The 20,892-nt window shown below is 35.1% G+C and overlaps 1 protein-coding gene across 4 annotated transcripts; it reads right to left on the bottom strand.

Moving 5' to 3' along the window:
- Window positions 1-5,125: 5,125 nt before the first annotated feature.
- Window positions 5,126-20,878, bottom strand: LOC140973149 (AP-2 complex subunit alpha-1-like). Of its 4 annotated transcripts, none has more exons than XM_073435748.1 (27): window positions 20,579-20,878; window positions 19,448-19,579; window positions 18,255-18,380; window positions 18,099-18,161; window positions 17,927-18,024; window positions 17,639-17,846; window positions 12,804-12,875; window positions 12,567-12,659; window positions 11,971-12,072; window positions 11,724-11,821; window positions 11,337-11,418; window positions 11,156-11,244; window positions 10,269-10,374; window positions 10,110-10,175; window positions 9,412-9,518; window positions 9,231-9,335; window positions 9,030-9,150; window positions 8,711-8,890; window positions 8,367-8,609; window positions 7,346-7,426; window positions 7,044-7,208; window positions 6,832-6,918; window positions 6,558-6,686; window positions 6,387-6,467; window positions 6,205-6,276; window positions 5,774-5,853; window positions 5,126-5,692 (listed from the first exon to the last, which is right to left on the bottom strand). In XM_073435748.1, exons 1-27 carry the CDS (start codon window positions 20,708-20,710, stop codon window positions 5,554-5,556), a joined length of 3,057 nt encoding a protein of 1,018 aa, XP_073291849.1. In that variant the 5' UTR covers window positions 20,711-20,878; the 3' UTR covers window positions 5,126-5,553. The 4 variants fall into 4 exon arrangements, 3 of the variants coding, with proteins under 3 accessions (XP_073291849.1, XP_073291850.1, XP_073291851.1); XM_073435749.1 differs by having other exon boundaries at window positions 6,558-6,683; XM_073435750.1 differs by lacking the exon at window positions 20,579-20,878 and adding an exon at window positions 19,654-20,533.
- Window positions 20,879-20,892: the final 14 nt, after the last annotated feature.

The following is a 20,892-nucleotide window of genomic DNA, read 5'->3' as shown; positions in this document are numbered from 1 at the left end:
ATACTTATTAAAATCCTCAATAACTAACTGCTGCAATTAAGCTTTGAGACATTCTATGCTCTGCTTAATTATTGACTTTTTTTTTACCCTTTAAGAATAATTGGACAACTAGTATTATAATATAAATAAATTATTTTATTCCAAAAAGCTGGTGGGGCAAATTAATAATTTTATGGCCCTGGTTAAACAAATATACCAAAATATAAAATTATCATACAAGAGTAAAATGATCTCCCAGTAGAAAATAATTATTGATCGATGTTACTTTGAAATAATTAATTTTGATTAAAACTAAAATTAATTGAGTATAAATTTATAAATATATAGCGGTAAACATTAAAATATTTCATTAAAAAAACAAAAATTAAAATCTCGATAGTAAGATTACACGTCTGCTTTTTTAGGTAGTGTTTCGAACGTTTAAAAAAGTGATCATTTGTTAAAGAAAATCTAATAATCAATTTTTTTAAGTATTAGCAAACACTACCTTAATCTACATTGAATTATCGTTGGAAGGAACTAAAATTATCTTCTTCTTTTTTCATTTTTAAAAATCATAACACAAAAACTCTTCTGACATGGTCTAATGAGTCCATTTTATGAAATGAATCTTCTATTTGAGTCATTCATGAAAAAATATTTTTTGTTCGTTGATTCCCAACTAAATTCAAATTTAATTGGACATGGGCTTCTAATCCAAGGTTTTTCCAACTATGTTTTGAGTGGGCTTAGATCTCTTATGACACGGTGTCACGAATGTTTATTCATAAGACGGATCAATCATATCCATATATTCTGTTCAACTAACCAGAAAATAGAATATTCTCTTCAATCAACCGACAAAATCGTAGTTAGTTATCAATATAAAACTTCTCTCTTAATGAGACAACGTAAATCAACACATGTTTTTTTTTTTGGTTTCGTAACGGAACTTAGTCGAAATAAAACGTATATAGAAGTATTTTTTTTAATTTAAAAACGTATATCGAAGTAGACATGACATGTCTAAAATAATATATTTATTAATCCAGTTAAAAAAATTCAGTTTCATCTACGTTGAGCAATTTAGTCTCAATCTTGTATCTTTCAAATTGAAATTTTAGTCCTTCTACCGGATTGGTAATGTGACATTGCAAACGATAATGTCATGTCCGAAAAGAAAACTAAAATTGCACACAAGAAAAACTAAAGATAGTTATATTAGGACTGAATATTGATAATATAGAAGACCAAACTAACGAATAGGAAAATGTATAGAACCAAATTTATAATTTTTCGTTTAATACATGTTGAACATATATTTGTAAGAGCACAAAAAATCATATGAAATCATATCAATCTGTCTTATGAATATAGATTCGTGAGATTGTCTTCCAGAAATTTTATGTTTTAAAATATATAACTATTAATTTAAAGACAAAAAAAATTTAAACCAGTTTTTAGAAATTGAGATATGAATCAAGGAACAATCACCCGAAGACACGTAATCTGAATATCAATTAAGTTGGGTTAAACACATGTTACTGATTCACCGGAATGCGTGATTAACATTTTTCTAACACTTTAATCCCACCAGAAAATGTCGTGTACATACATTAATTTAATCAGTATTTGTTTTTTCAGGAGACGATCGATCAAATTACCATGAAATGCGGGTATCAAGACAAAGGTGATATTGTCCTCATGTAATAAATTGAAATTATAAAATATTCAAAAGATAATACTGATTTCATGAAAAAAAAATTCTCCTACAGACAGTAAGTAAATCTGACTTGTTCTTTGAAATGTTGAACATATATTGTGATCATTGTTAAAGTGATGTTTATCTATTAGATGTGATAAAACATATCAAAATTATACATACAATAGATGAACTCGTATTCAGTATAGTGATTTCAGGCCAAACATAAAGTTGGAGGCGAAAGGATAGATTCATCGAATCACAGATAAAGAAGTAACATAAATTGAAAATGAAGGTTCGGTGACGTGACGACATATACACTGCACGTTAACATGCTGGAGAAGCATATGACAGCACATGCCTTTCCTAATTAATTCCCACAAGATACTCTAAATTTAAAAAATATATATATATTAAATAAATATAGTGGAATAAAAATTGACTTTTACTTCATTATTCTTCTACACAAGGGAGGTTAATTTGTAAATTATAACATATAGTAAGTACTTATGAACAAACATTTGACGATTTTAGTATGCATTTCATAACTTTGTTTATTTGTAAATTTTTTTAGGAATGACTTAAATAAGATATTCATCTCACAAAATTGATCCATACAAACAAGTTGAGAACCGAGTCACTGAATAAGAATCTTTATCACTTGAAAAGATGTAATAATATTATATATAAAAATATATTTTACACATAAAAAACATAAAATCCACGAACGAAATAAGTGGGACAAAATACGAAGAATCCCTAGTGGACCGTGGACTATTTATGTATACAATTTTTTTAAAAAAGGACAGATTAAAATTTAAGAGATGGAATTTATCTCGAGTGTCGGCAATGCAAGATTAAAGGGCCCATTTTAGGGAATATTGGGAATGGCAGTCATTTCATTTGGAAGAAACACTTTTTACTGTATTTGAAATTGTATCACTTTGTCTCCACGTACAATCTTCCAATCTTACACAGTAAAGAAAAATAAATGTGAAAAATGGCAACAGTCACACGTAACATACTACAGCATGGGAATCGAACTAGTTGAAATTTTTTTTTATATTGAACAAAGGGTAATTTATCTTCACTTTGAGATATGCTATAAAGAAAGAAACAAATTCCTCAGTATTTGAAAGAATGAATTCAGACTTTATTAAACAAGCTTGACTTTATGAGTAGCCTTAACCGTAGTACCTAAAATAACGTTAAACATTCACAAACTAATCCTAAAAAATAGGGATTTAATTAACAGAAACAAAGAATAAGTAAACATGACTTAAGTCAACACCTAAAACGAACATAAATATCCTTTCAATCCCTCCCCTAAACTTTGCCTTGCAATTTCCCATATGACTTCTAAGCTTATGGAAAGCACCCAACTTTAATGGTTTTGTCATTACATCTGCAATATGCTCCTTTGTTCCACAGTGCAATAACTCAGTGGTTCCATTATCAGCAAGCTCTCTCGAGAAATGAAAGGGTACATCAATGTGTTTGCTCCTTCCGTGCATCACAGGATTCTTTGATAACTTAATTGTGGAACTGTTACCGCACATAACTATGATACCTTTCTTTTGAGCATGTCCAAGCTGTTCTAAAACTCATCCATATTACTTGGCTTCCACACCTTGTTGCTGCCAAAAACTCTGCCCCTGTGGTTGACAATGTAACAATTGGTTGTTTCTTTGAAAGCCAAGATACCGCTCCAAAACTTAAAAGGAAAACATAACCATAAGTGATTTTCTGATCATCTAAGTCGCCGGTATAATCACTGTCTGTATAGGCAATCAAGTCATTTGAGCTCCCTTTCTTGTACATAATTCCATAATCGAATTGTGCCCTTCAAGTACCTAAATATCCTTTTGGCAGATTGTAAATGAATTTGTGTACGCTTAGCCATGTACCTACTGATCAGGCTTACACTATACATTACATCTGGTCAAGTTGCCATAAGATAAATGAGACTCCCTACCATTTGCTTGCAGTACGAATCATCTATCGCAATTCCACATTCATCCTTAGCTTAGCTTACATCCTGGAACATTTGGAATATTGACTGCATGACTATCCAACATTCCAAATCGTTCCAACACTTATACTGTGTATTTCCTTTGATAGATGAAGATACCATTGGGCTGATGTGATACTTCAATTCCAAGAAAGAACTTCATTTTTCCTAGATCAGTCATCTCAAAGACTTGCATCGTTTAATACTTGAAATTTCATGTAATTTCCTCATCATCTCCTATAATTATTAAATCATCAAAATAAATACTCACAATAATTATTTTACCTTTCTCGTTCTATTTTGTGAAAAAGGTCTACTCATTTGGACATTTTTTGAAACCCTCATCGACAAAGTAAGTTTCCATTTTTCTGTACCCTTTTGTCACTAAGCGTGCTTTGTATTTTTGAAGGTCTCCATGATCATTATACTTGACTTTATAGATCCATTTCACTCCAACTTTCTTGGCTCCAGCAGGCAATGTAACCAACGTCCATGTTTTATTCTTCTCAATGGATTTGATTTCGTTGATTCCATTTTCCATACGAAATTTATTGAATTCAATTGATGTGATCAACTCACCTCCCATATCTGTACACAAACTCTTGATAGGAAAACCTCTCATTCTCCACCAACTTTTAAAGCACTTGAAATAACTTAAAGCTTCTAGTTTTAGAAAATATATCCATGATTTTCTGTTGTAGTCATCTATAAAACACAAAGAGTATCAATATATCCCTCGAAGTGAGGAATTTTCTCCTCGAAACGTTGCTCCGAGAGTGGTATCACTGATCAATCTCAGTCGTTATAGACCAAAATCGCAGCAATGCTTCCATTTTTTGGTGACATCAACGCACTGCTTGGGGCTTTAGGTTTCATGCCACTCGATTTCGTGCTTCCTCTTGTGTAGCGAAACCCATTTCTCTGGCTAAAATTTACACTTTCTGTGTGTTTCTCAGTACTGGGGCTTATTGCAACAGTCGCTGCAGTTAGAAAGATCATTCTTATGCCAAAACTTACAAATTATTTGCCAATGCTTGATCATCAGACGACTCACTTTTTATAGGCCAACAAACGGCCGAGAAACTTAGATAAAATTATTAGAGTCCGCAAAGGATTTAGCTAAGGAGAAACTCAAACATCGAGTCCACAAGTGAAAAAAGTAAGAGACTAAATTTTGGAAATCGGGTGTTACTTTCTATTATGATGTTTATTTTATGACTTGTTATCAGTCGTATGAATTTAAGTCAATGGCATACCCTGTGAACGAATTGTTGAAATTAATGCATTCTAGTTCTCATATTTTATGGAAAAACCACGTCACCCAATAATTTACATACGAAGTTAATATTTCAATAGTCATGTAGCTATTAACCGATTATTTAATTGAACAGATAGTAAATGCAGAAACTGAGGCCGAAATTCAATAAGACAAATTAAAACAAGTAAAAATTCTTCCTAATAAAAATCATATCATTAACAAACAAATGCGTCTGCTCTAGCGTTACCAACGAAATATTTTCGTGTGCCATATTTCATATTACAGAGACAAATGGAAGTAAAAACCTGACTAGAAAAGAGGCAAAAAAAAACATGAGAAAAATATTACACATCTATTGAAAAAGAAGGAAAACACCGCTACGGCACAATAAAATTGTGCAAAAGAATATGAAAACCTCACAACCTCCAAGATTTATAACTTCAATGCAAAGCCGAGTCCATACAGATTCATCATCTTCCCCGTGAGCTCTAGCTTCACGTTCTTGCTGCCCTTTTTGCATTTTAAGGATGTAGGGGCAGTTGCGCTGTATGAACTTTGTTCATTACATAATATGGTTTCTACTATTGACAGTGTCAACATATATCAATTAAGCAAACCAGCAAGAAGATCCCCAGGATCAGATGCAGCAGTTGTGGGTTGACTAATTGGTTGAGCTTGAGGAGGCATAGGTGCGGAAGGAATGGGTATGTCGACCAACTGTTCTTTAATGAACTCCTTCAACCTAAGAATGGTTTCAAGATAATTTACCATATATAATTTGATGCATAATCCGAATACATAGACTTGGACATTAAAGACATACTCAAATGTTAGCACAGGATCACCAGAAGCAATTGTCATCCGCAACTGGGATCGATCTGCTGGATCTGTCTCGATTCTCATCTAAATAATAAAGACCAGATCAGATTCATAATTAGGTAGAGTAATTTACACGTAAAACTTTTTAAGTCATTTAATTGAATGCAGATAAATTCATAACCCAATTCTTAAAAGGTTTTGGTACGGCTGCAGTGAAGCATGTCAGAATGAGAATTTTAACCAGCAGAATCTACTAGCGTGTCATGTGTATACAGGTCATTGAAAAGATTTATCGAACAAATAGAAATCATATTGAATATGTTCATAAGACCGAAGGCTGGTCCCCGCATTTTTCATCCAATGGTCCTTATGCAGTTACCGTAGCACCTGAAGAGATCACTAGAAAACAAAAACTGAAAAATAGACGAGCTTTACCAAACATAGCATGGCTCGTGTGCTTTCAGAGTAGAAAGTTGTGCTAGCAACCAAATTATTTGCATTCGGATCCTGAATGTGAAATCATATGAAATCAAAACAATCAGAGCATCAACACAAAGGCCATAAATATAATAATAATCCGTTGCATCGGTCGGAAGTAAAAAGGAGAAAGCACTTACCAGCCCAGGGCAAACCATCACCCGCAGACTGTTAAATAAGTTTGTCATTTCTGCCAGCGGCATCGGTCTTACACCTCTCACCTGGAAAGCTCATGCAAAATGAGGTCAAGTATTTTATGTCTGAGTTGAGAAGAAATACGAGTTTGAAGATAAAATTCACCAAGCACATACAACTTCTTGCAACTTCAATGGAGGCCCCGAGAGTGATCTCCATTGTAGGAAAAACTCTTCAGCGGAAAGTGAGATTGGTTGAAGAAATTTGTTCAATAGAGCGGGAAGTCGAAGTTTTACATTGACCTGCTGATGGAGACACCCGTATATAAAGTTTTACAAACAAAAACAAGTTAGAATGTGAGTGAGCATTTCACGCACACTTCAGGTGTACATGGCTGTACACATACAATATAATATCTTCAGTAATAGTTACAAAATTATCAAGAAATACCACATGGATTCCAAATTTGTACGAAAAGTCCAGGACAGCTAGATCTCTGCTTGGCCGAAGGTTGATAACTTCAAGGGGGCATTGAACCTAAGAAACCAACAGACTTTGTTTTAATCTCATTATCCTAAAAAATAGGAATATAGTGGTAAAACATAACTAAAGAATGCGGAAAACAGGATTTGATGAGAAAAAGAAATCTTAAGCGATCCAACCTGTGCCCTTGGAGGAATAGTTTCGGGAACTAACGAAAGTTCAATCTGTAAATGCGAAGGGGGCAATATCATAGCTTGAACTGAAAGGAGAGGGGCAACATTTTTATTTCCTAAGAAGAGAACAAATCGCCCTTGATGTGATCGCCACTCAGCTTTTATGCCAATCTGGAATCATATCAGAAAAGTGGACACTCAACCACTGGGAAACAATCATCATCAGCTAAGCTAAAACCAATTGGTGATACAAAGGAAGTAGATTCTTTACAAATAAAAATTGGATAAAACAAATGAAAAGACTGTACCTGAATATAAGGGTCCTCGTACAATACGCCACTATCCTTCACTATCAAAGCATGAAACCGTTCAGCAATATCACCAATTGGCTGCAAGAATAATGTAATTGGGGGAACAAAATCATGAGAGAAGTCATCTAGAATGAGGTGTTGCAGCATTAGAACCAACTAATTAAGAACTTTACAAATCTTCTCTAAACACAGATTTTAAATACTATAGACATGCAAGGCAAAAAAGAATTTAAATCCCATAATCAATCTTTGATCCTGGTACTGGTTATGTTTGAAATATAAAGAACAAGGTCCACGGAATCCAATCTCTGACTCTTGCTACCGACCACACAAGTATGCACACATACAAATGCAAGGAGACTCAAAAACATAGAGGATAGTTTGATTTTCCCTAGCTTTATTTGTATGTGCATATTTAGGTTATTCTTCATGTGTATATATCCAGGTTATCCTAACAAAAAATTCTGAAAGCTATCATGCGTGAATCCCCACTAGTGATTGTATAGACGTATTTTAGAATATATATATACCATCAAACGGATGCTACAGTGGACAAGAATGTTAGCATTCTGTCTGAGAAAATGTGGGTGGCTCTAATATATTAAGTGGGAAAGTTAACCAAATTTTAGTCCCTATGGGATTGTCAGTGGCAAAAAATATATTAAATAATAAGCCAAATCATTATAATATACCATCAATTAAGGCAGCCTTAAAAATGATTGATTCACTATTTAACTCTAGAAAAATCAACTATCATTTAAGATGCATCATCTACATAGAGTAAGCCAATCAAAGAAGCCTGAGTAAGCATTTAGAAGCACCCACATATAAATTTGTGACATAAAATTTCCGGATCTTGACGACAGATCAATCGGATCATACACTGGTTTCTAGATTTATATATAATATAAAGACAGATTAGTAAAAACCGTCATACTAGTGACTCCCAGATCCCAAGATAATACCACCCTTCGGGTAATCTGGGTATGGATTTCTATAAGTAATAAGAAAGTTATACCTGGACATTGTTTGCAAGCTCTTCAACAGGTTCAATAGCTAAAGCATCTGCTCTTATACCACTTGGCAAGCCAGATGCCACACTTGGCTCAGACCGGTGCGCGGTAACAGAAGGGCCTTCAATAGCCAGTGGCCCTAGAAGGTCCCCAAGGAGATCAGGAGAAACTGTGCTGGGCGGTTGAGAATCAATTACGGTCAGAATGCCATTTTCACGTGTGATTCCTTGTTCAGAGGTGTTATCATCCTGTTGACAGATGATTTTTGTTCCGTACATGAATATGACCAGATCATCAAATCCTCAAATCTGTAGCATAGTTTGCCACTACTAAGAAAAGGATATCTTACCGTGTTACTCATGCTAGGCACCTTCACAATACCAAGCTGGCCCACAGGTTGTGTTCCGTTCGCAGGAAGTTGATCGGTCACTACCAAAGCATTAGAAGTCTGCTGTTGTGTCCGCAATTTAATTGCACTTTGCTCGGCAGTATCAGCCTCAGAATCTTCAGCTTTTTTTATCAATGAAGACTAGAATCAAATACTTACACAGTCAGAATAGCAGCTGAAAGAATTAAGCTTATTTTCAAATCAAAATAAAAGCCCTCAGCAGAACAATGTAAAAAGTGTAAGCTAATTCTAAATCCATACTGGAATCTCATCTTTGTACCTGCCGCTCAGGGAACTTTGGCATTTCAGCAAGTATGTCCATTAGAGCTGCACCTTTCCTACTCAAGGCATGGTATTCAACTGCCCTTTGCTGTATTTCAGAATCAATGCACCCTTCATACCTTAAAAGAAACAATTGGTCATCTCATGACATATACTAGTAATATTCAATTAACACTAACAAATTTCTTCCTGTGATTACTTGCTAAAAATCGCCCAAATTTGACTCTGCAGTTCCTTATCTGGTGGTTGGGCGTGCATCAGAATTTTAGCATATGTGGAAAGAAGAATAGGAATCGTTGAAGTCCTGGTTGAATTTGATACAGTTAAACATGGTAGAAGGAAAATATAAAGCACAACAGAAGTTGAACAAATGCACTTACGAAACGGCAGGAAGCTTCTCATTTATGATGATGAAGATTTCTTTAGGGCTACACCCAGGGCGTCTGGCAAGAAGATGGCCGTATTCTCCAAGGATGTATGCACTAACCTTTACATTTTATTTTAATGTTCCAATAAATACAACCATCATGCATATTTTAATAGTTCAGAACAGAGGACTAGTCTACAATTAGTAGTATACGGTGGTGGAGCAGGTCATATCAGGTGTACCAGGAATTCAATAAATAACGTAAGCACATAAGTAAAATTTAAGTTCAATTCTAGCCCACAATATATGATGAAACAATTCATATCAGCTACAGCCTATGTAGCACGGATACTCCTAATTTTTTATTCTCAGGCATCGGACACGGATACGACACGCAGATACGCGTGTCGGATACAACAAAATCCGTGTTGCTGACTTTTTGTAGATTTGACCAATCATATAAGTTTTGGACACGGCTAGGATACGTTATGGACAAGATGGAAATACGTTTTTTGGATACGTTTCAGCAAAAAAAAATTGAAATTTTTTTTGTTTTTCTTCTTAAATACCTCGTCTGAATATATNTTTCAAAATTTGTCGTATCGCCGTATCAGTATCGTATTCGATAGGATATCCGTATCCATGCAACATAGGCTATAGTTCACCCCAATAAAAAATTGAAGAATATTAAAACCACAGGTGATGTAACACCTTCACCATCGTCTCGTGGGTAGCAGGCTTATCCATATAACTTCTAGCTTTTAATGCTGCATAAGGCTGACAAGATTACAAAATGAAGTATATGAGAAGAACGGAAAATGTCATTTCACAAAAACAAAAACACTATGCAGCAACGTACGTGACAATTACCTGTAGGTCCTCGTTGTTAGTCACAAACTGCACTACGCGAAACCAAATGTCATCGCTGACGAAATCCCCTGCCTTGTCAATCAACTGAAGAATCACATCAACATACCTGGAAACGAGAGAGTGATGTATTTATGTTCTTATATCAAGCTTGCTACAAACTGTCATATAAACAATCTAAATACCTACAGATCTGTATAATATCACATAAAGCTTATTCTACATATTGATGGAAAGAGACTAAATCTGATTCTAGATTTTCTGGACATCACATCAGACAGTCTAATCCACTAGACATCAACGAACTTGACCTTCAAATACTTCATTTAACATGAGGGCATTGTTTCAAACCCCTTAACCACCACAGTAGGCTCACATAGCTCATTTGGACAGGCTCCAAATTTGATGTTCAGCAGTAGTGAACCAAGAACCAACAACATAGAATGAACCTTTCATAATTTTTTAAACCTTGATAAAAGTGAGTTAATATCTAACAACATAAATGAACCTTTCATAATTTTAAACCCGGTTGACCCACAAATCTAGCGCATTATTGGAAATTCTTTACTATTCTCCTGCAATTTGTAAAACTATCTCTTCTCTAACGAAAGATAAGTAGAGAAAAGAGCCCTCTGGGTTCTGCAGATTTGCCTTTGACAGAGCACAGTTAATGCATCTAATATAGTCCAATTAAATCTGATATGGTACAAAAAAAGTAAGATTACATAAAAAGCACATTGGTAATACCTCATCATGACAGACAACCACCATAATTTAAAAGAAAATACTCAAATGACGGTATCAAGGACATTCCATCAGCGTTAGTTACACATTTTTTTAGTATGTCACACACATTGTCTATATTATCTACTTTAAGGTAAATCTCATACCACGACAAATCAGGTGCAAACTTCTCAGCCAGAATAGCAGCTTTAAGTGACAATTCTTCACGCATTGCAAAGTCTGCTGTGCTAAGATACTGAGACCAGATGAAAATCAGCCAATTGTTCCATCTTGGTCAGTTAAAGCAACCAAAAAATATAATTAAAGGCCACTTATGTAAATATGCACCTGTAATAATTCTTCAACTATGTCCTTTGCATTAGAGACATCACACATGCCATATAGCAAATCCAGTGCACGTCTCCTAATACTGTAGAAATAATCGTTCATCAGAAGCCCTCAGCTTAAACATAAGCCGAAACAAACTAACTTTTTTTTATCATATATTAAAAGTAACAAGGAAACAGACCCACTTCAAGAAAATAAATGTCGACAGCATCATGTAATCCGATTATGCCTTTTGTTTCAATTGAAATTTGCAAATGAAAATTATAGATACGGATCATAAAGTGAAGAGACACAGCACCCAACTGTTCATAACCTTGATACAAACACTAACTGTAATGCTTAGTAGATAAGTAACTCTAGTGAAAAACATGAAACAATTTAGGCGACCTGATATCAGGATCCTTCAGGGAAGTGATGATCTGGGCTTGATGTCTTTTGATGATCTCCTGTACTTCTGTGACCATCAACATCCTGGTCATGTTCTCCTGCACCAGAGAAATATTCAGATCTCTGCAGTAACACAATAACAATCGCCTCACAACAGCTACACCATTGTAATTTGAGAACCCAATTACTAGTGAATTTGGTGTGGTAAAAAATCGAGGAATAGATACAGTAAAGCTGAACAACTCACCAAACCAAGATATCTTATATTAGGTTCCCGAACAGCAATGAATTTACCAAGCAATGCAATACACTGAGACATCATTTCCTTTTCTGCGTCAAGATGCATGACCTACATTCAAGAAGTAGACACGAGAACTGTTATCTACTGGTCAAATTTACCACCACGCCCGCAAAAATGCACAGAGAGAGAGAGAGAGAGAGAGAGAGAGAAGAGAGAGAGAGGAGGAAATCCCTCACCAACCGTCCACCATATGCAGAGATGTCTCCTTAAAGGATATACATTACTTGTGCTAAGACAAAACACTTGAACAGCACCTTGAGTGAAAAATCATAAAGGAAGCTTCACAACAAAATCACAAGCATTTCATCACTAAATTAAGGCCTAGTGGCCTACATTCCTCACTTAACATCTCAGCACCAGCTAATAACCAGTTCTTAAAAGTTTATCATGAATCCATACATTTGCATAAAAATCACATTAATTCTGCCCTTTAATGGAACAACAATCAAACTGGTAATAAAAGGAAAAAATCCCTAAGTTCAACTGCAATGTAACAATTTTAAGTAAATAACAACCAAATGAAATTGTGAAACAAAACTTACGAGAGCAAGGGCTTCAAAAAGAACAGCATGTGATGCATTATTCTTGTTCACATTTTTCACAACATCAGTTCCCATTAATATCCTTTGTAACACCTGATCACAAAAAATGAGATAATTGAGGAGATGATAGATCATGATACAAAAACACATGCTGGCGCACTTATATAAAAATTACATCATAATTCTTTTAGAACTTAAATAAAATGGTTATCACAAACTAAAAAGATCAATTTAGACCTCAAACAATGATCTCCTAGTGTTTGGATCTTCAATGGTTGGAAAATACTGAAGAGCCCTCATTGTCCTAACCTGCAGAGCCAGATGTTAAAAGCATCAAGAAATGATTGGATACTAAGAGTGTAAATCTAGAAAAAGGTTCTTTTTATGTGCTGCTATTTTAAGATTAAAACTTCAACGCACACGGATTTATTTCATCTGATAAACAAGGAAGACAAACCAAGAAAAAATAATGACCATGCCTCCTCTTTTAGCTCAAATCTGGGCAAATGTGCACAAGGTAGCTGAAACTATTGAAAATCCCAAGCAAGCATAAAAACTATTATCAGGGCCATCACACTACTAAATTGCATGAGATTTATCGATTGCAAATTGACTAATTAGGGACCAATAAACCATGCAAAGACCCTTAAAGGGCTCATCTTTCGCCAAACCGTGTTGTGCTCAATATAAGCATTTTGGAAAGTAAAGCTCGAGCCTGAGGAATATTGACCATGCGCACAATTTTCATTTTTCTTTTTTTGGCATAAGGTCGACATCAGAAATCACCTACGAGAGACCAGTCATTATGATCGGATGGTTGCTACCATTATCTGACACAAACAAAAGGTTGGTTTATTTTTCGTCTGCTCCATCCCCACATGCCACACAGGATACAAAGTCAAAATAAAATATAACGGTTCGGTAAGGTGGGTCACTGTATTTAATGGTAAACAATACATTTTGTCAAAACCGTGTCAAATTTGGTTGGTGGCTGCAGAAAAGGAATATCGCTTCCTTGTTCATATGGGAAGATTTCACCTATAAATAGTGCATAATTTGCATTGTAATATCATCACAACAAGCTTTTCAGCTTTGTAAAATAGAGAGCAAAGAAAAAAAAGAGTGTTTTTTTTCTTTGAGTGTAAAGGTTCTATTGTGAGTTAGAGAAAATATATTCTCGGTTATACTATAGGTTGAGATTGTGATATATTAAGTGTTTTGTATACACTTGTAATTTTCTCTCCAGAAAAAAGATTTGCAGTAGCCCCGTGTACGCAACTTATATTGGGTGAACCACGTAAATCTGTGTTCTTGTTGATTATTTATTTTGCATTTTTTGTACTATATTATCATCATGATCGTCATCGTTTAGATGTAAATCCACAACAACTGGTATCAGAACTTTCTCGTAAAATTTCTTAGAATTCAGAGTATGTTATGTGGTTGCAGTTTTGTCTGATCTTCCACATCAGAAATTTTTTTTTTAGATTTTTTTGCTAAGGCTAGAAAAACGATGGCCGGAGATGATGGATCGAGACCGGGACCGGGACCGGGAATCAACAAGTTCGACGGCACAAATTTTTCGTTCTAGTGGTTACGTATTAGAGATTATCTGTATAGCATGAAGCTACATCAATCTCTATCAAAAAAGAAATCAGAAAAGATGGAGGATTATGACTGGGAGTTCCTTGACCGACAGGTGTTAAGTGTAATATGATTGACCCTAACGAAAAACGAAGCACATAACGTGCCGGAGGCACAAACCACATAAAAGATGATTTCATTTTATCGGACATGTATGAAAAGCCATCAGTAAACAACAAAGTACATTTCATGAAAATAGTATTCAACTTAAAATGGGATAAGGTGTTTCGGTGGCTAAACACATCAGTGAGTTCAAAACGATTGTTTCTTAGCTAATATCGGTTGAAATTAATTTTGATGATGAGATTCGTGCACTTATTCTTTTGGCGTTTTACCAAATGTTTGGAAACCAATGCGGGCAGCGGTTAACAACTCTGTTGGAAAAGAATGCTATAATTTCATGATGTCAGAGATCAAATTCTCACTGAAGAAGTTTGCAGGATGGACTCGGGTGAAGGAACATCATCGAGATCTGCTCTAAATCTCGATAACAGAGGAAGAGGCGGGAATGGCGAAATAAGATCTAACAGAGGGCGCGGTAGGTCCAAGTCAAGAAATGGAGAAGGCAAAAACACTTTTGAAAAGAATTTGAAATGTTGGAGTTGTGGTGAACTGGTCACTTGAAAAAGAACTGCAAATCACATTTATCGATGATTCGAGCCGGAAAATTTGGGTTTATTTTCTAAAAAATAAATTTGATGTTTATGAGACCTTTAAAAGATGGAAACTTATAATTGAGAATGAGACCAACTTGAAGGTGAAGTGCTTACAGTCTGATGGTAGTGGTGAATATGAAGATGATGAGTTCAAGAAATATTGTGTAGAGAACGGGATCAAAACGGAGAAAACCATTCCTAATACATCTCCACAGAATGGTGTAACTGAAAAGGTGAACAGGACCCTGAATGAACGTGCTAGGAGCATGAGACTGCATTCTGGTTTATCGAAATCATTCAGGGCTGATGTTGTTAACATTGCAGCATATTTGATCAACAGAGGACCTTCGATACCGCTTGACTCTGCTAGCAGAACAAAGCTTTAACCGAAATCAAAGAAGTGTTTCTTTATTGGTTACGGAGATAATGAGTTTAGTTATCGTTTTTAGGATGACCAAAATCGAAAGATCATTCGGAGCAGAGATGTAATCTTCAATGAGCAAGTATTGTACAAGGACAAGTCAAACATTGAAACTGAAGATGAAAGTCCTGAAGTCAAAAAGACTGATGAAGTGCCAATGACATATATTCATGTGAATGAATCAAAAAGCAGTAACCAGGAAGATGAAGAAGCAACTGCACAAGATGATAACCCACAAACTCTGGTGATTGAACTCAGAAGATCTGTGAGAACAATTAGACCACCTGAGATATACTCCCCTGCACTTCACTATATTTTGCTGACAGATAAAGGTGAACCAGAGACCTATGAAGAAGCAATGCAAAATGATGATTCAACCAAATAGGAGTTAGCCATTGAAGATGAGATGGATTCACTGTCATCTGATCAGACGTGGGAGTTGACAGAACTTTCGCAAGGCAAAAAAATCTTACATAACAAGTGGGTGTACCATTTAAAAGAAGAACATGATGGTAGCAAAAGGTACAAGGCAAGACTTGTTGTAAAAGGTTTTCAACAAAAAGAAGACATTGATTATACTGAGATTTTCTCTCCAGTGCTTAAGCCAACCACTATCAGGACTGTACTCAGATTAGTGGCAAAAGAAGATTTACATCTAGAGCATTTAGATGTAAAGACGGCATTTTTTCATGGTGACCTAGATGAAGATATTTATATGAAGCAGCAACAGAGTTTGGAAGTACGCAGAAAAGAGAAAATGGCATGCAAACTTCAGAAGAGCTTTTATGGTCTCAAACAAGCTCCAAGACAGTCAGAGTGTTGTTCATTTAGCAAAAAAATCATGTTTATCATGCTAGAACAAAGCATAAACAGATTCGATATTATTTCATCATATCAGTACTGGAAGATGGAGTCTTGATGCTTCTTGGCAAGATTCCTGGAAGTAAGAATCCCGCCGATATGTTCACAAAGGTTGTGATCATTGACAAACTGAAGTTATGTCCAGTTGGACTCTATACATAAATGAGGAGATATAAGCCATTGCATTAATAGTGTAAAGACATGATTGAAATCAAGTCTTCAAGTGAGAGAAATGTTAGGTAAGATGGGCCATTATATTTAATGGTAAACAATACATTTTGTCAAAACCGTGTCAAATTTGGTTGGAGGCTGCATTGTTCATATTGGAAGATTTCACCAATAAATAAGTGCATAATTTTATCCCAACAAGCTTTTCAGCATTGTAAAATAAAGCAAAAAAAAAACGGTGTGTCTTTTCTCGAGTGTAGAGGTTCTCTTGTGAGTTAAAGAAAATATATTCTAGGTTATATTCTGAGTTGAGATTGTGAGATATTAAGTGTTTTGTATACATTTTTAATTTTCTCCATATAATAAAGATTTGCAGTAGCTCCGTTGACGTAACCTATATTAGATTAACCACGCAAATCTTTGTGTTTTTATTAATTATTTTATTCCGTATTTTTGGTACTATATTATCATCTTGATCGTCATCATTTCTGTGTAAATCCACAACAACAACTTTTATCAGTGTACACATCCCAAAGCCAATGATAGCTTGCATTGTCCTGCTCTTTGGTCAACCCAACAGCACTATATTTCCCCCTTATCTCCCCATTGTGATTTATTGTTTATAAATAGATGGATGGTTGCCAAAAATATTATCAAACAGAAGTAAAGTGGGTCTCAATTTTCATCTGTTCTTTCCCACCAGCCTTTGCGCTCTAGAGACACAAATCACATAGCAAATTTCTCTCCATATCCCATAGCCAATGTTAGCTAGCACTGTCCCACTGTCTTGGTCAACAGAAACCCCACACTTCTCTCTTCAAATTCTGCTAATGCATCATTCGAATCTGACATCACCACAAAGTTCTCAACTCAAATCACTGGTCACCTGTTGCATTGACAATCTAAAGTCCCCCCACGTAGTACTTCAACAGTTGGGCCTGGATAAGTGTTCAAATTTTATCTAACCACTTCACACTTTCATATCGTATATCTTATATCTAATGAAATTAAAGCTAATTCTATACGTCAATACTTTCATATCTTATATTTAATGAAACCAGAGCTAATTCTAATGTCAATCACATTCTTCAGGTAACTTAAGGGATTTAATTTGAGGCTAGCAATCAATTCTTGGATAAGGTTGGCTAATTCACTGCACGAGCTCAAAACTTTTCTTCAGTAAAATAAAATCAGATCAGGAAGTAATTTTAAAGGACATCCTGGTAATATGACGAAAGATACAGACTTACGTCATTTTAAACAAATAGAATTTAGATTAATATCACATCTGGAAAGAAACGGAGATCAAGATAAGCACAAACCTGAATCCAGGGAGATGGAATACCATAGTATGTGTATTCTTGGGGAACATCTTGGTTCCTGATAAGCCTTTCTAGTATTCTAACACATTTGGGAACACAACTCCAATATGCCTCATGGTTATTTGCAACTAAAGCAACTAGAAGACTCATAGAAGAAGTCAAGACACCCAGATCCCTTTCATCTAACAATTGTGCCATTCGATCCGCCCTGCAATGAAGAAGACAGTTGATAATCACTTTGTCATGCATTCAGATAAACACAAAATTAGTGGCATATATTTATTTTACCAGCCATCGACATTCACCACGTCAGGATTTTTTCTGTAGAGGCGCAATAGGCATAATGCTGCCTTCTTCCTCACCAGTGGTCTGACACTACTAGAAATCTGGAACAAGATAAACATTCAGCATCATTGAATAGCTGCATCAGCATGGATCCTTCAAATTAGTATTCACTTACGAGTAATTTTTGAACATCAGGAGCTAGGGATTCAGCAAATTCTCTCCCACCAATATTTCCAACCTGAACAAAATGACAGGATTGAACACAGTAAAGGAAAAAAAATAAATTCAAAGAACATGGTATCCAGAAAAAGAAGAGAAGATCCAGGCATACCAATGTTAAAGCTAGACACTGAAAAGTCTCATTACGACCAATAATATCATTCCGCACTGTATTAATTGCTAGTCTCAAAAAATCATGATTCTCATTGAGAAGACATGATGTGACTATATATCCAACCTGAAAAATATGAGTCAAGCTAACTTCAATGAAAAACTGATAAAAACATATTGTTGATCCTAGATCATGAAGAAAATATATGAGTACAGGTAATATCATATATCATTGTAAGGCAACTTTTGGCCAAAGTAATAATATAAATGAATAGAGACATAATTTTATTCTCGGTTGATTCCGAAATCTACAAATAAAATAGATATAGAAATGTGGATGTAAATTCTTCCAGATATTAAACACATTAATCCTCTTGAGAACATTCACATACTCATTATAATGACCATCGAACATATCCCTTGATATCTTTTTCTATTGACACTTGACAGCTTACCTTGATTACCTTCGTATTCCAGAAAGAGCAAGGCAACCAATTGCATTACATTCTAAACACATCAACAAAGCTATCCATCAAAATTTCTAATCCAATTTTACAGAGCATGGTGGTGATGAGTTAATGTATTTTACAATAAAAAAAAGTGCATATATTGGCATATAGTGACAATAATTTTTGGTTTTATCAGGGTATTCTAGTGTTAAATCTATTTGTGGTTTCATAATTCATTCAAACTTCCCTAATCGCAGTGGTAAAACCAACAACTTCATTCCCTCTGGATTTTCCACAAATATTAATATCAATCATTTATTATTTTAAGATATACACTAAAAATAAAAGCTGACTGACTTTTTCGAGTAGTAATTCATTACTAAACACAATTATTATTATTATCTCCCAATTGAACTGGATGTACGAACTATAAAATTCAGCATGTAATATTCAACATGGATTGGATTGAGTTCAAAGAACCGTTAATATATCAAACAGTAGGGCTATGTTAACGGAAATGCAGCTAACCAAACAGTCAAGTGGTAGAACCTCATTATAATAGGCAATTATAACACAACATCCTTTTACAAAATAAATACTAGAAAGTCGGTCTTGATAGCAATTAACAACTATATGCAGAACCACATTTCATTTATCAATTGATTTGGCTACTTACATAGTCAATACTAACAGTCATGAGATGCAGTTTAACTATGATAATGCAAAAGTTTCTGGCATATGATACCTGCTTTTCAGGATACTTCGGAGCAGATATTAAAGAAACTGCTTCCATGTGACCAAAATCAACATCATAACCCAGCATATAAATGTAAAGCATTTTCCAGACATATTTCTTCTTCTCGTAATGTGTTAGACCCTGCTAAGTGAATGCATACGAGTTAAGTAAAAGGGGCTATCAAAATTTGCAATCATGAAAATAAATGTAGCCACCTTCAATTATCCATTTGACATTGCTTTTTATTGAACAGATAAGCATCAAGATCCAAGACTACAGTTGATGAGCACAACACGTTTGAAACTTGTGTCTACCAAAGGTCAAGCAAATCTTAAATTCCTATTAAAGATTCGCAAGTTCTCCAACCAATGAATTTGAGTCAATGCCTGCCTCTCGTTCATTTTCTTTTTGTTTCTTACATCAGTATATTGAAATGAAGCCAAATGTGTAACTCATTATCCATGTAACAGGCCAATGAAGATTCAGCTGTGATATAGTTGGTTCAATGAGGATAAAAGTTTCAATGAAATGCACCAGACTGGAAGCTAGTCCACCTCCATTATACATTCCATTCCCATCCATGAAGTGAAGATGATCACATCTGAAAAACCAAATTCCTTCACAAGATATGATTTATGATCCTAACCAATTCCAATTTCTTTACCAAATGATTACAACTTTTAAGCTATTAGGACACCTTTAGGCTATAACTATTATACTTGAATCTTAAAGAATTGAAAAACAGAAGAAGAAAATGCTTTCCCCGGTGTATTTAATTCTCCGAATCAACAGGTCGACAGTAACCAACAATTAATTAACTTAACAAATTCGATATATCCAGCTTATCTAACCAATTTACACGCACTGGAGCGTTTTCCAGCTGCTTAATCTCCACCCTAAAACCCTAGATATAAAAAAAGTCCAGCCATTTCTCCCTATGAGTTCGATCCGAATTCCCGCAATGTAAAATTAAAAAGTGATTACAGTATCCCTGAATTACATCTCGAGTCCAGTTTCAAAACTGAGGCTTGCATGTCATACCAGAGCCCACATATTCAAAATCAATCAAACACTGACAGCGACAAAGGGAAGAGCAAGCTAAAAGAACAAATTAAAATGGATTGATAGAGAAAGACTAGCCTTTTCATTCTTAAAACGTGTGCGCAAGTTTCCTAGCTCTTTATCAACACGAAGCCGCTCCTGCTCTTTATTCTGGCAATTCCGAACATCACTGATGAAAACGGACAATCCTCTCATCCCCGAAAGCGCCATCTCAGATCCAGCAAACCACCAGATCCAATAGCCAATATCACAGATCTCGATCAAATAAATTCAAGCTACAAAAAAATTGCAATTAGTTTTGGGGAGTCTTTGGTCTAGACAGAGAGAGAGTGGAAAAGCCGTCGGACAGCGGACGGAGGAAGGGTGACGGCTTTTTATTTTATTACAGTGTT

The sequence above is a fragment of the Primulina huaijiensis genome, chromosome 3 (genome assembly GCF_012295235.1).
Source record: "Primulina huaijiensis isolate GDHJ02 chromosome 3, ASM1229523v2, whole genome shotgun sequence".
Classification (NCBI taxonomy): Eukaryota; Viridiplantae; Streptophyta; class Magnoliopsida; order Lamiales; family Gesneriaceae; genus Primulina; species Primulina huaijiensis.
The sequence above is the reverse complement of the archived record's forward strand: the minus strand, read 5'-3'. Positions and strand labels throughout refer to the sequence as shown.

What these genes read in the sequence shown, in the direction of transcription:
- LOC140973149 (XM_073435748.1), bottom strand. Translation starts at nt 20,710, where the DNA reads ATGGCGCTTTCGGGGATGAGAGGATTGTCCGTTTTCATCAGTGATGTT. An exon ending in TTCCATCTCCCTGGATTCAG is followed by an intron (nt 12,876 to 17,638) that starts GTTTGTGCTTAT and finishes CTGGCTCTGCAG; the next exon opens with GTTAGGACAATGAGGGCTCT. An exon ending in GATCCTGTGCTAACATTTGA is followed by an intron (nt 5,693 to 5,773) that starts GTATGTCTTTAA and finishes AACCATTCTTAG; the next exon opens with GTTGAAGGAGTTCATTAAAG.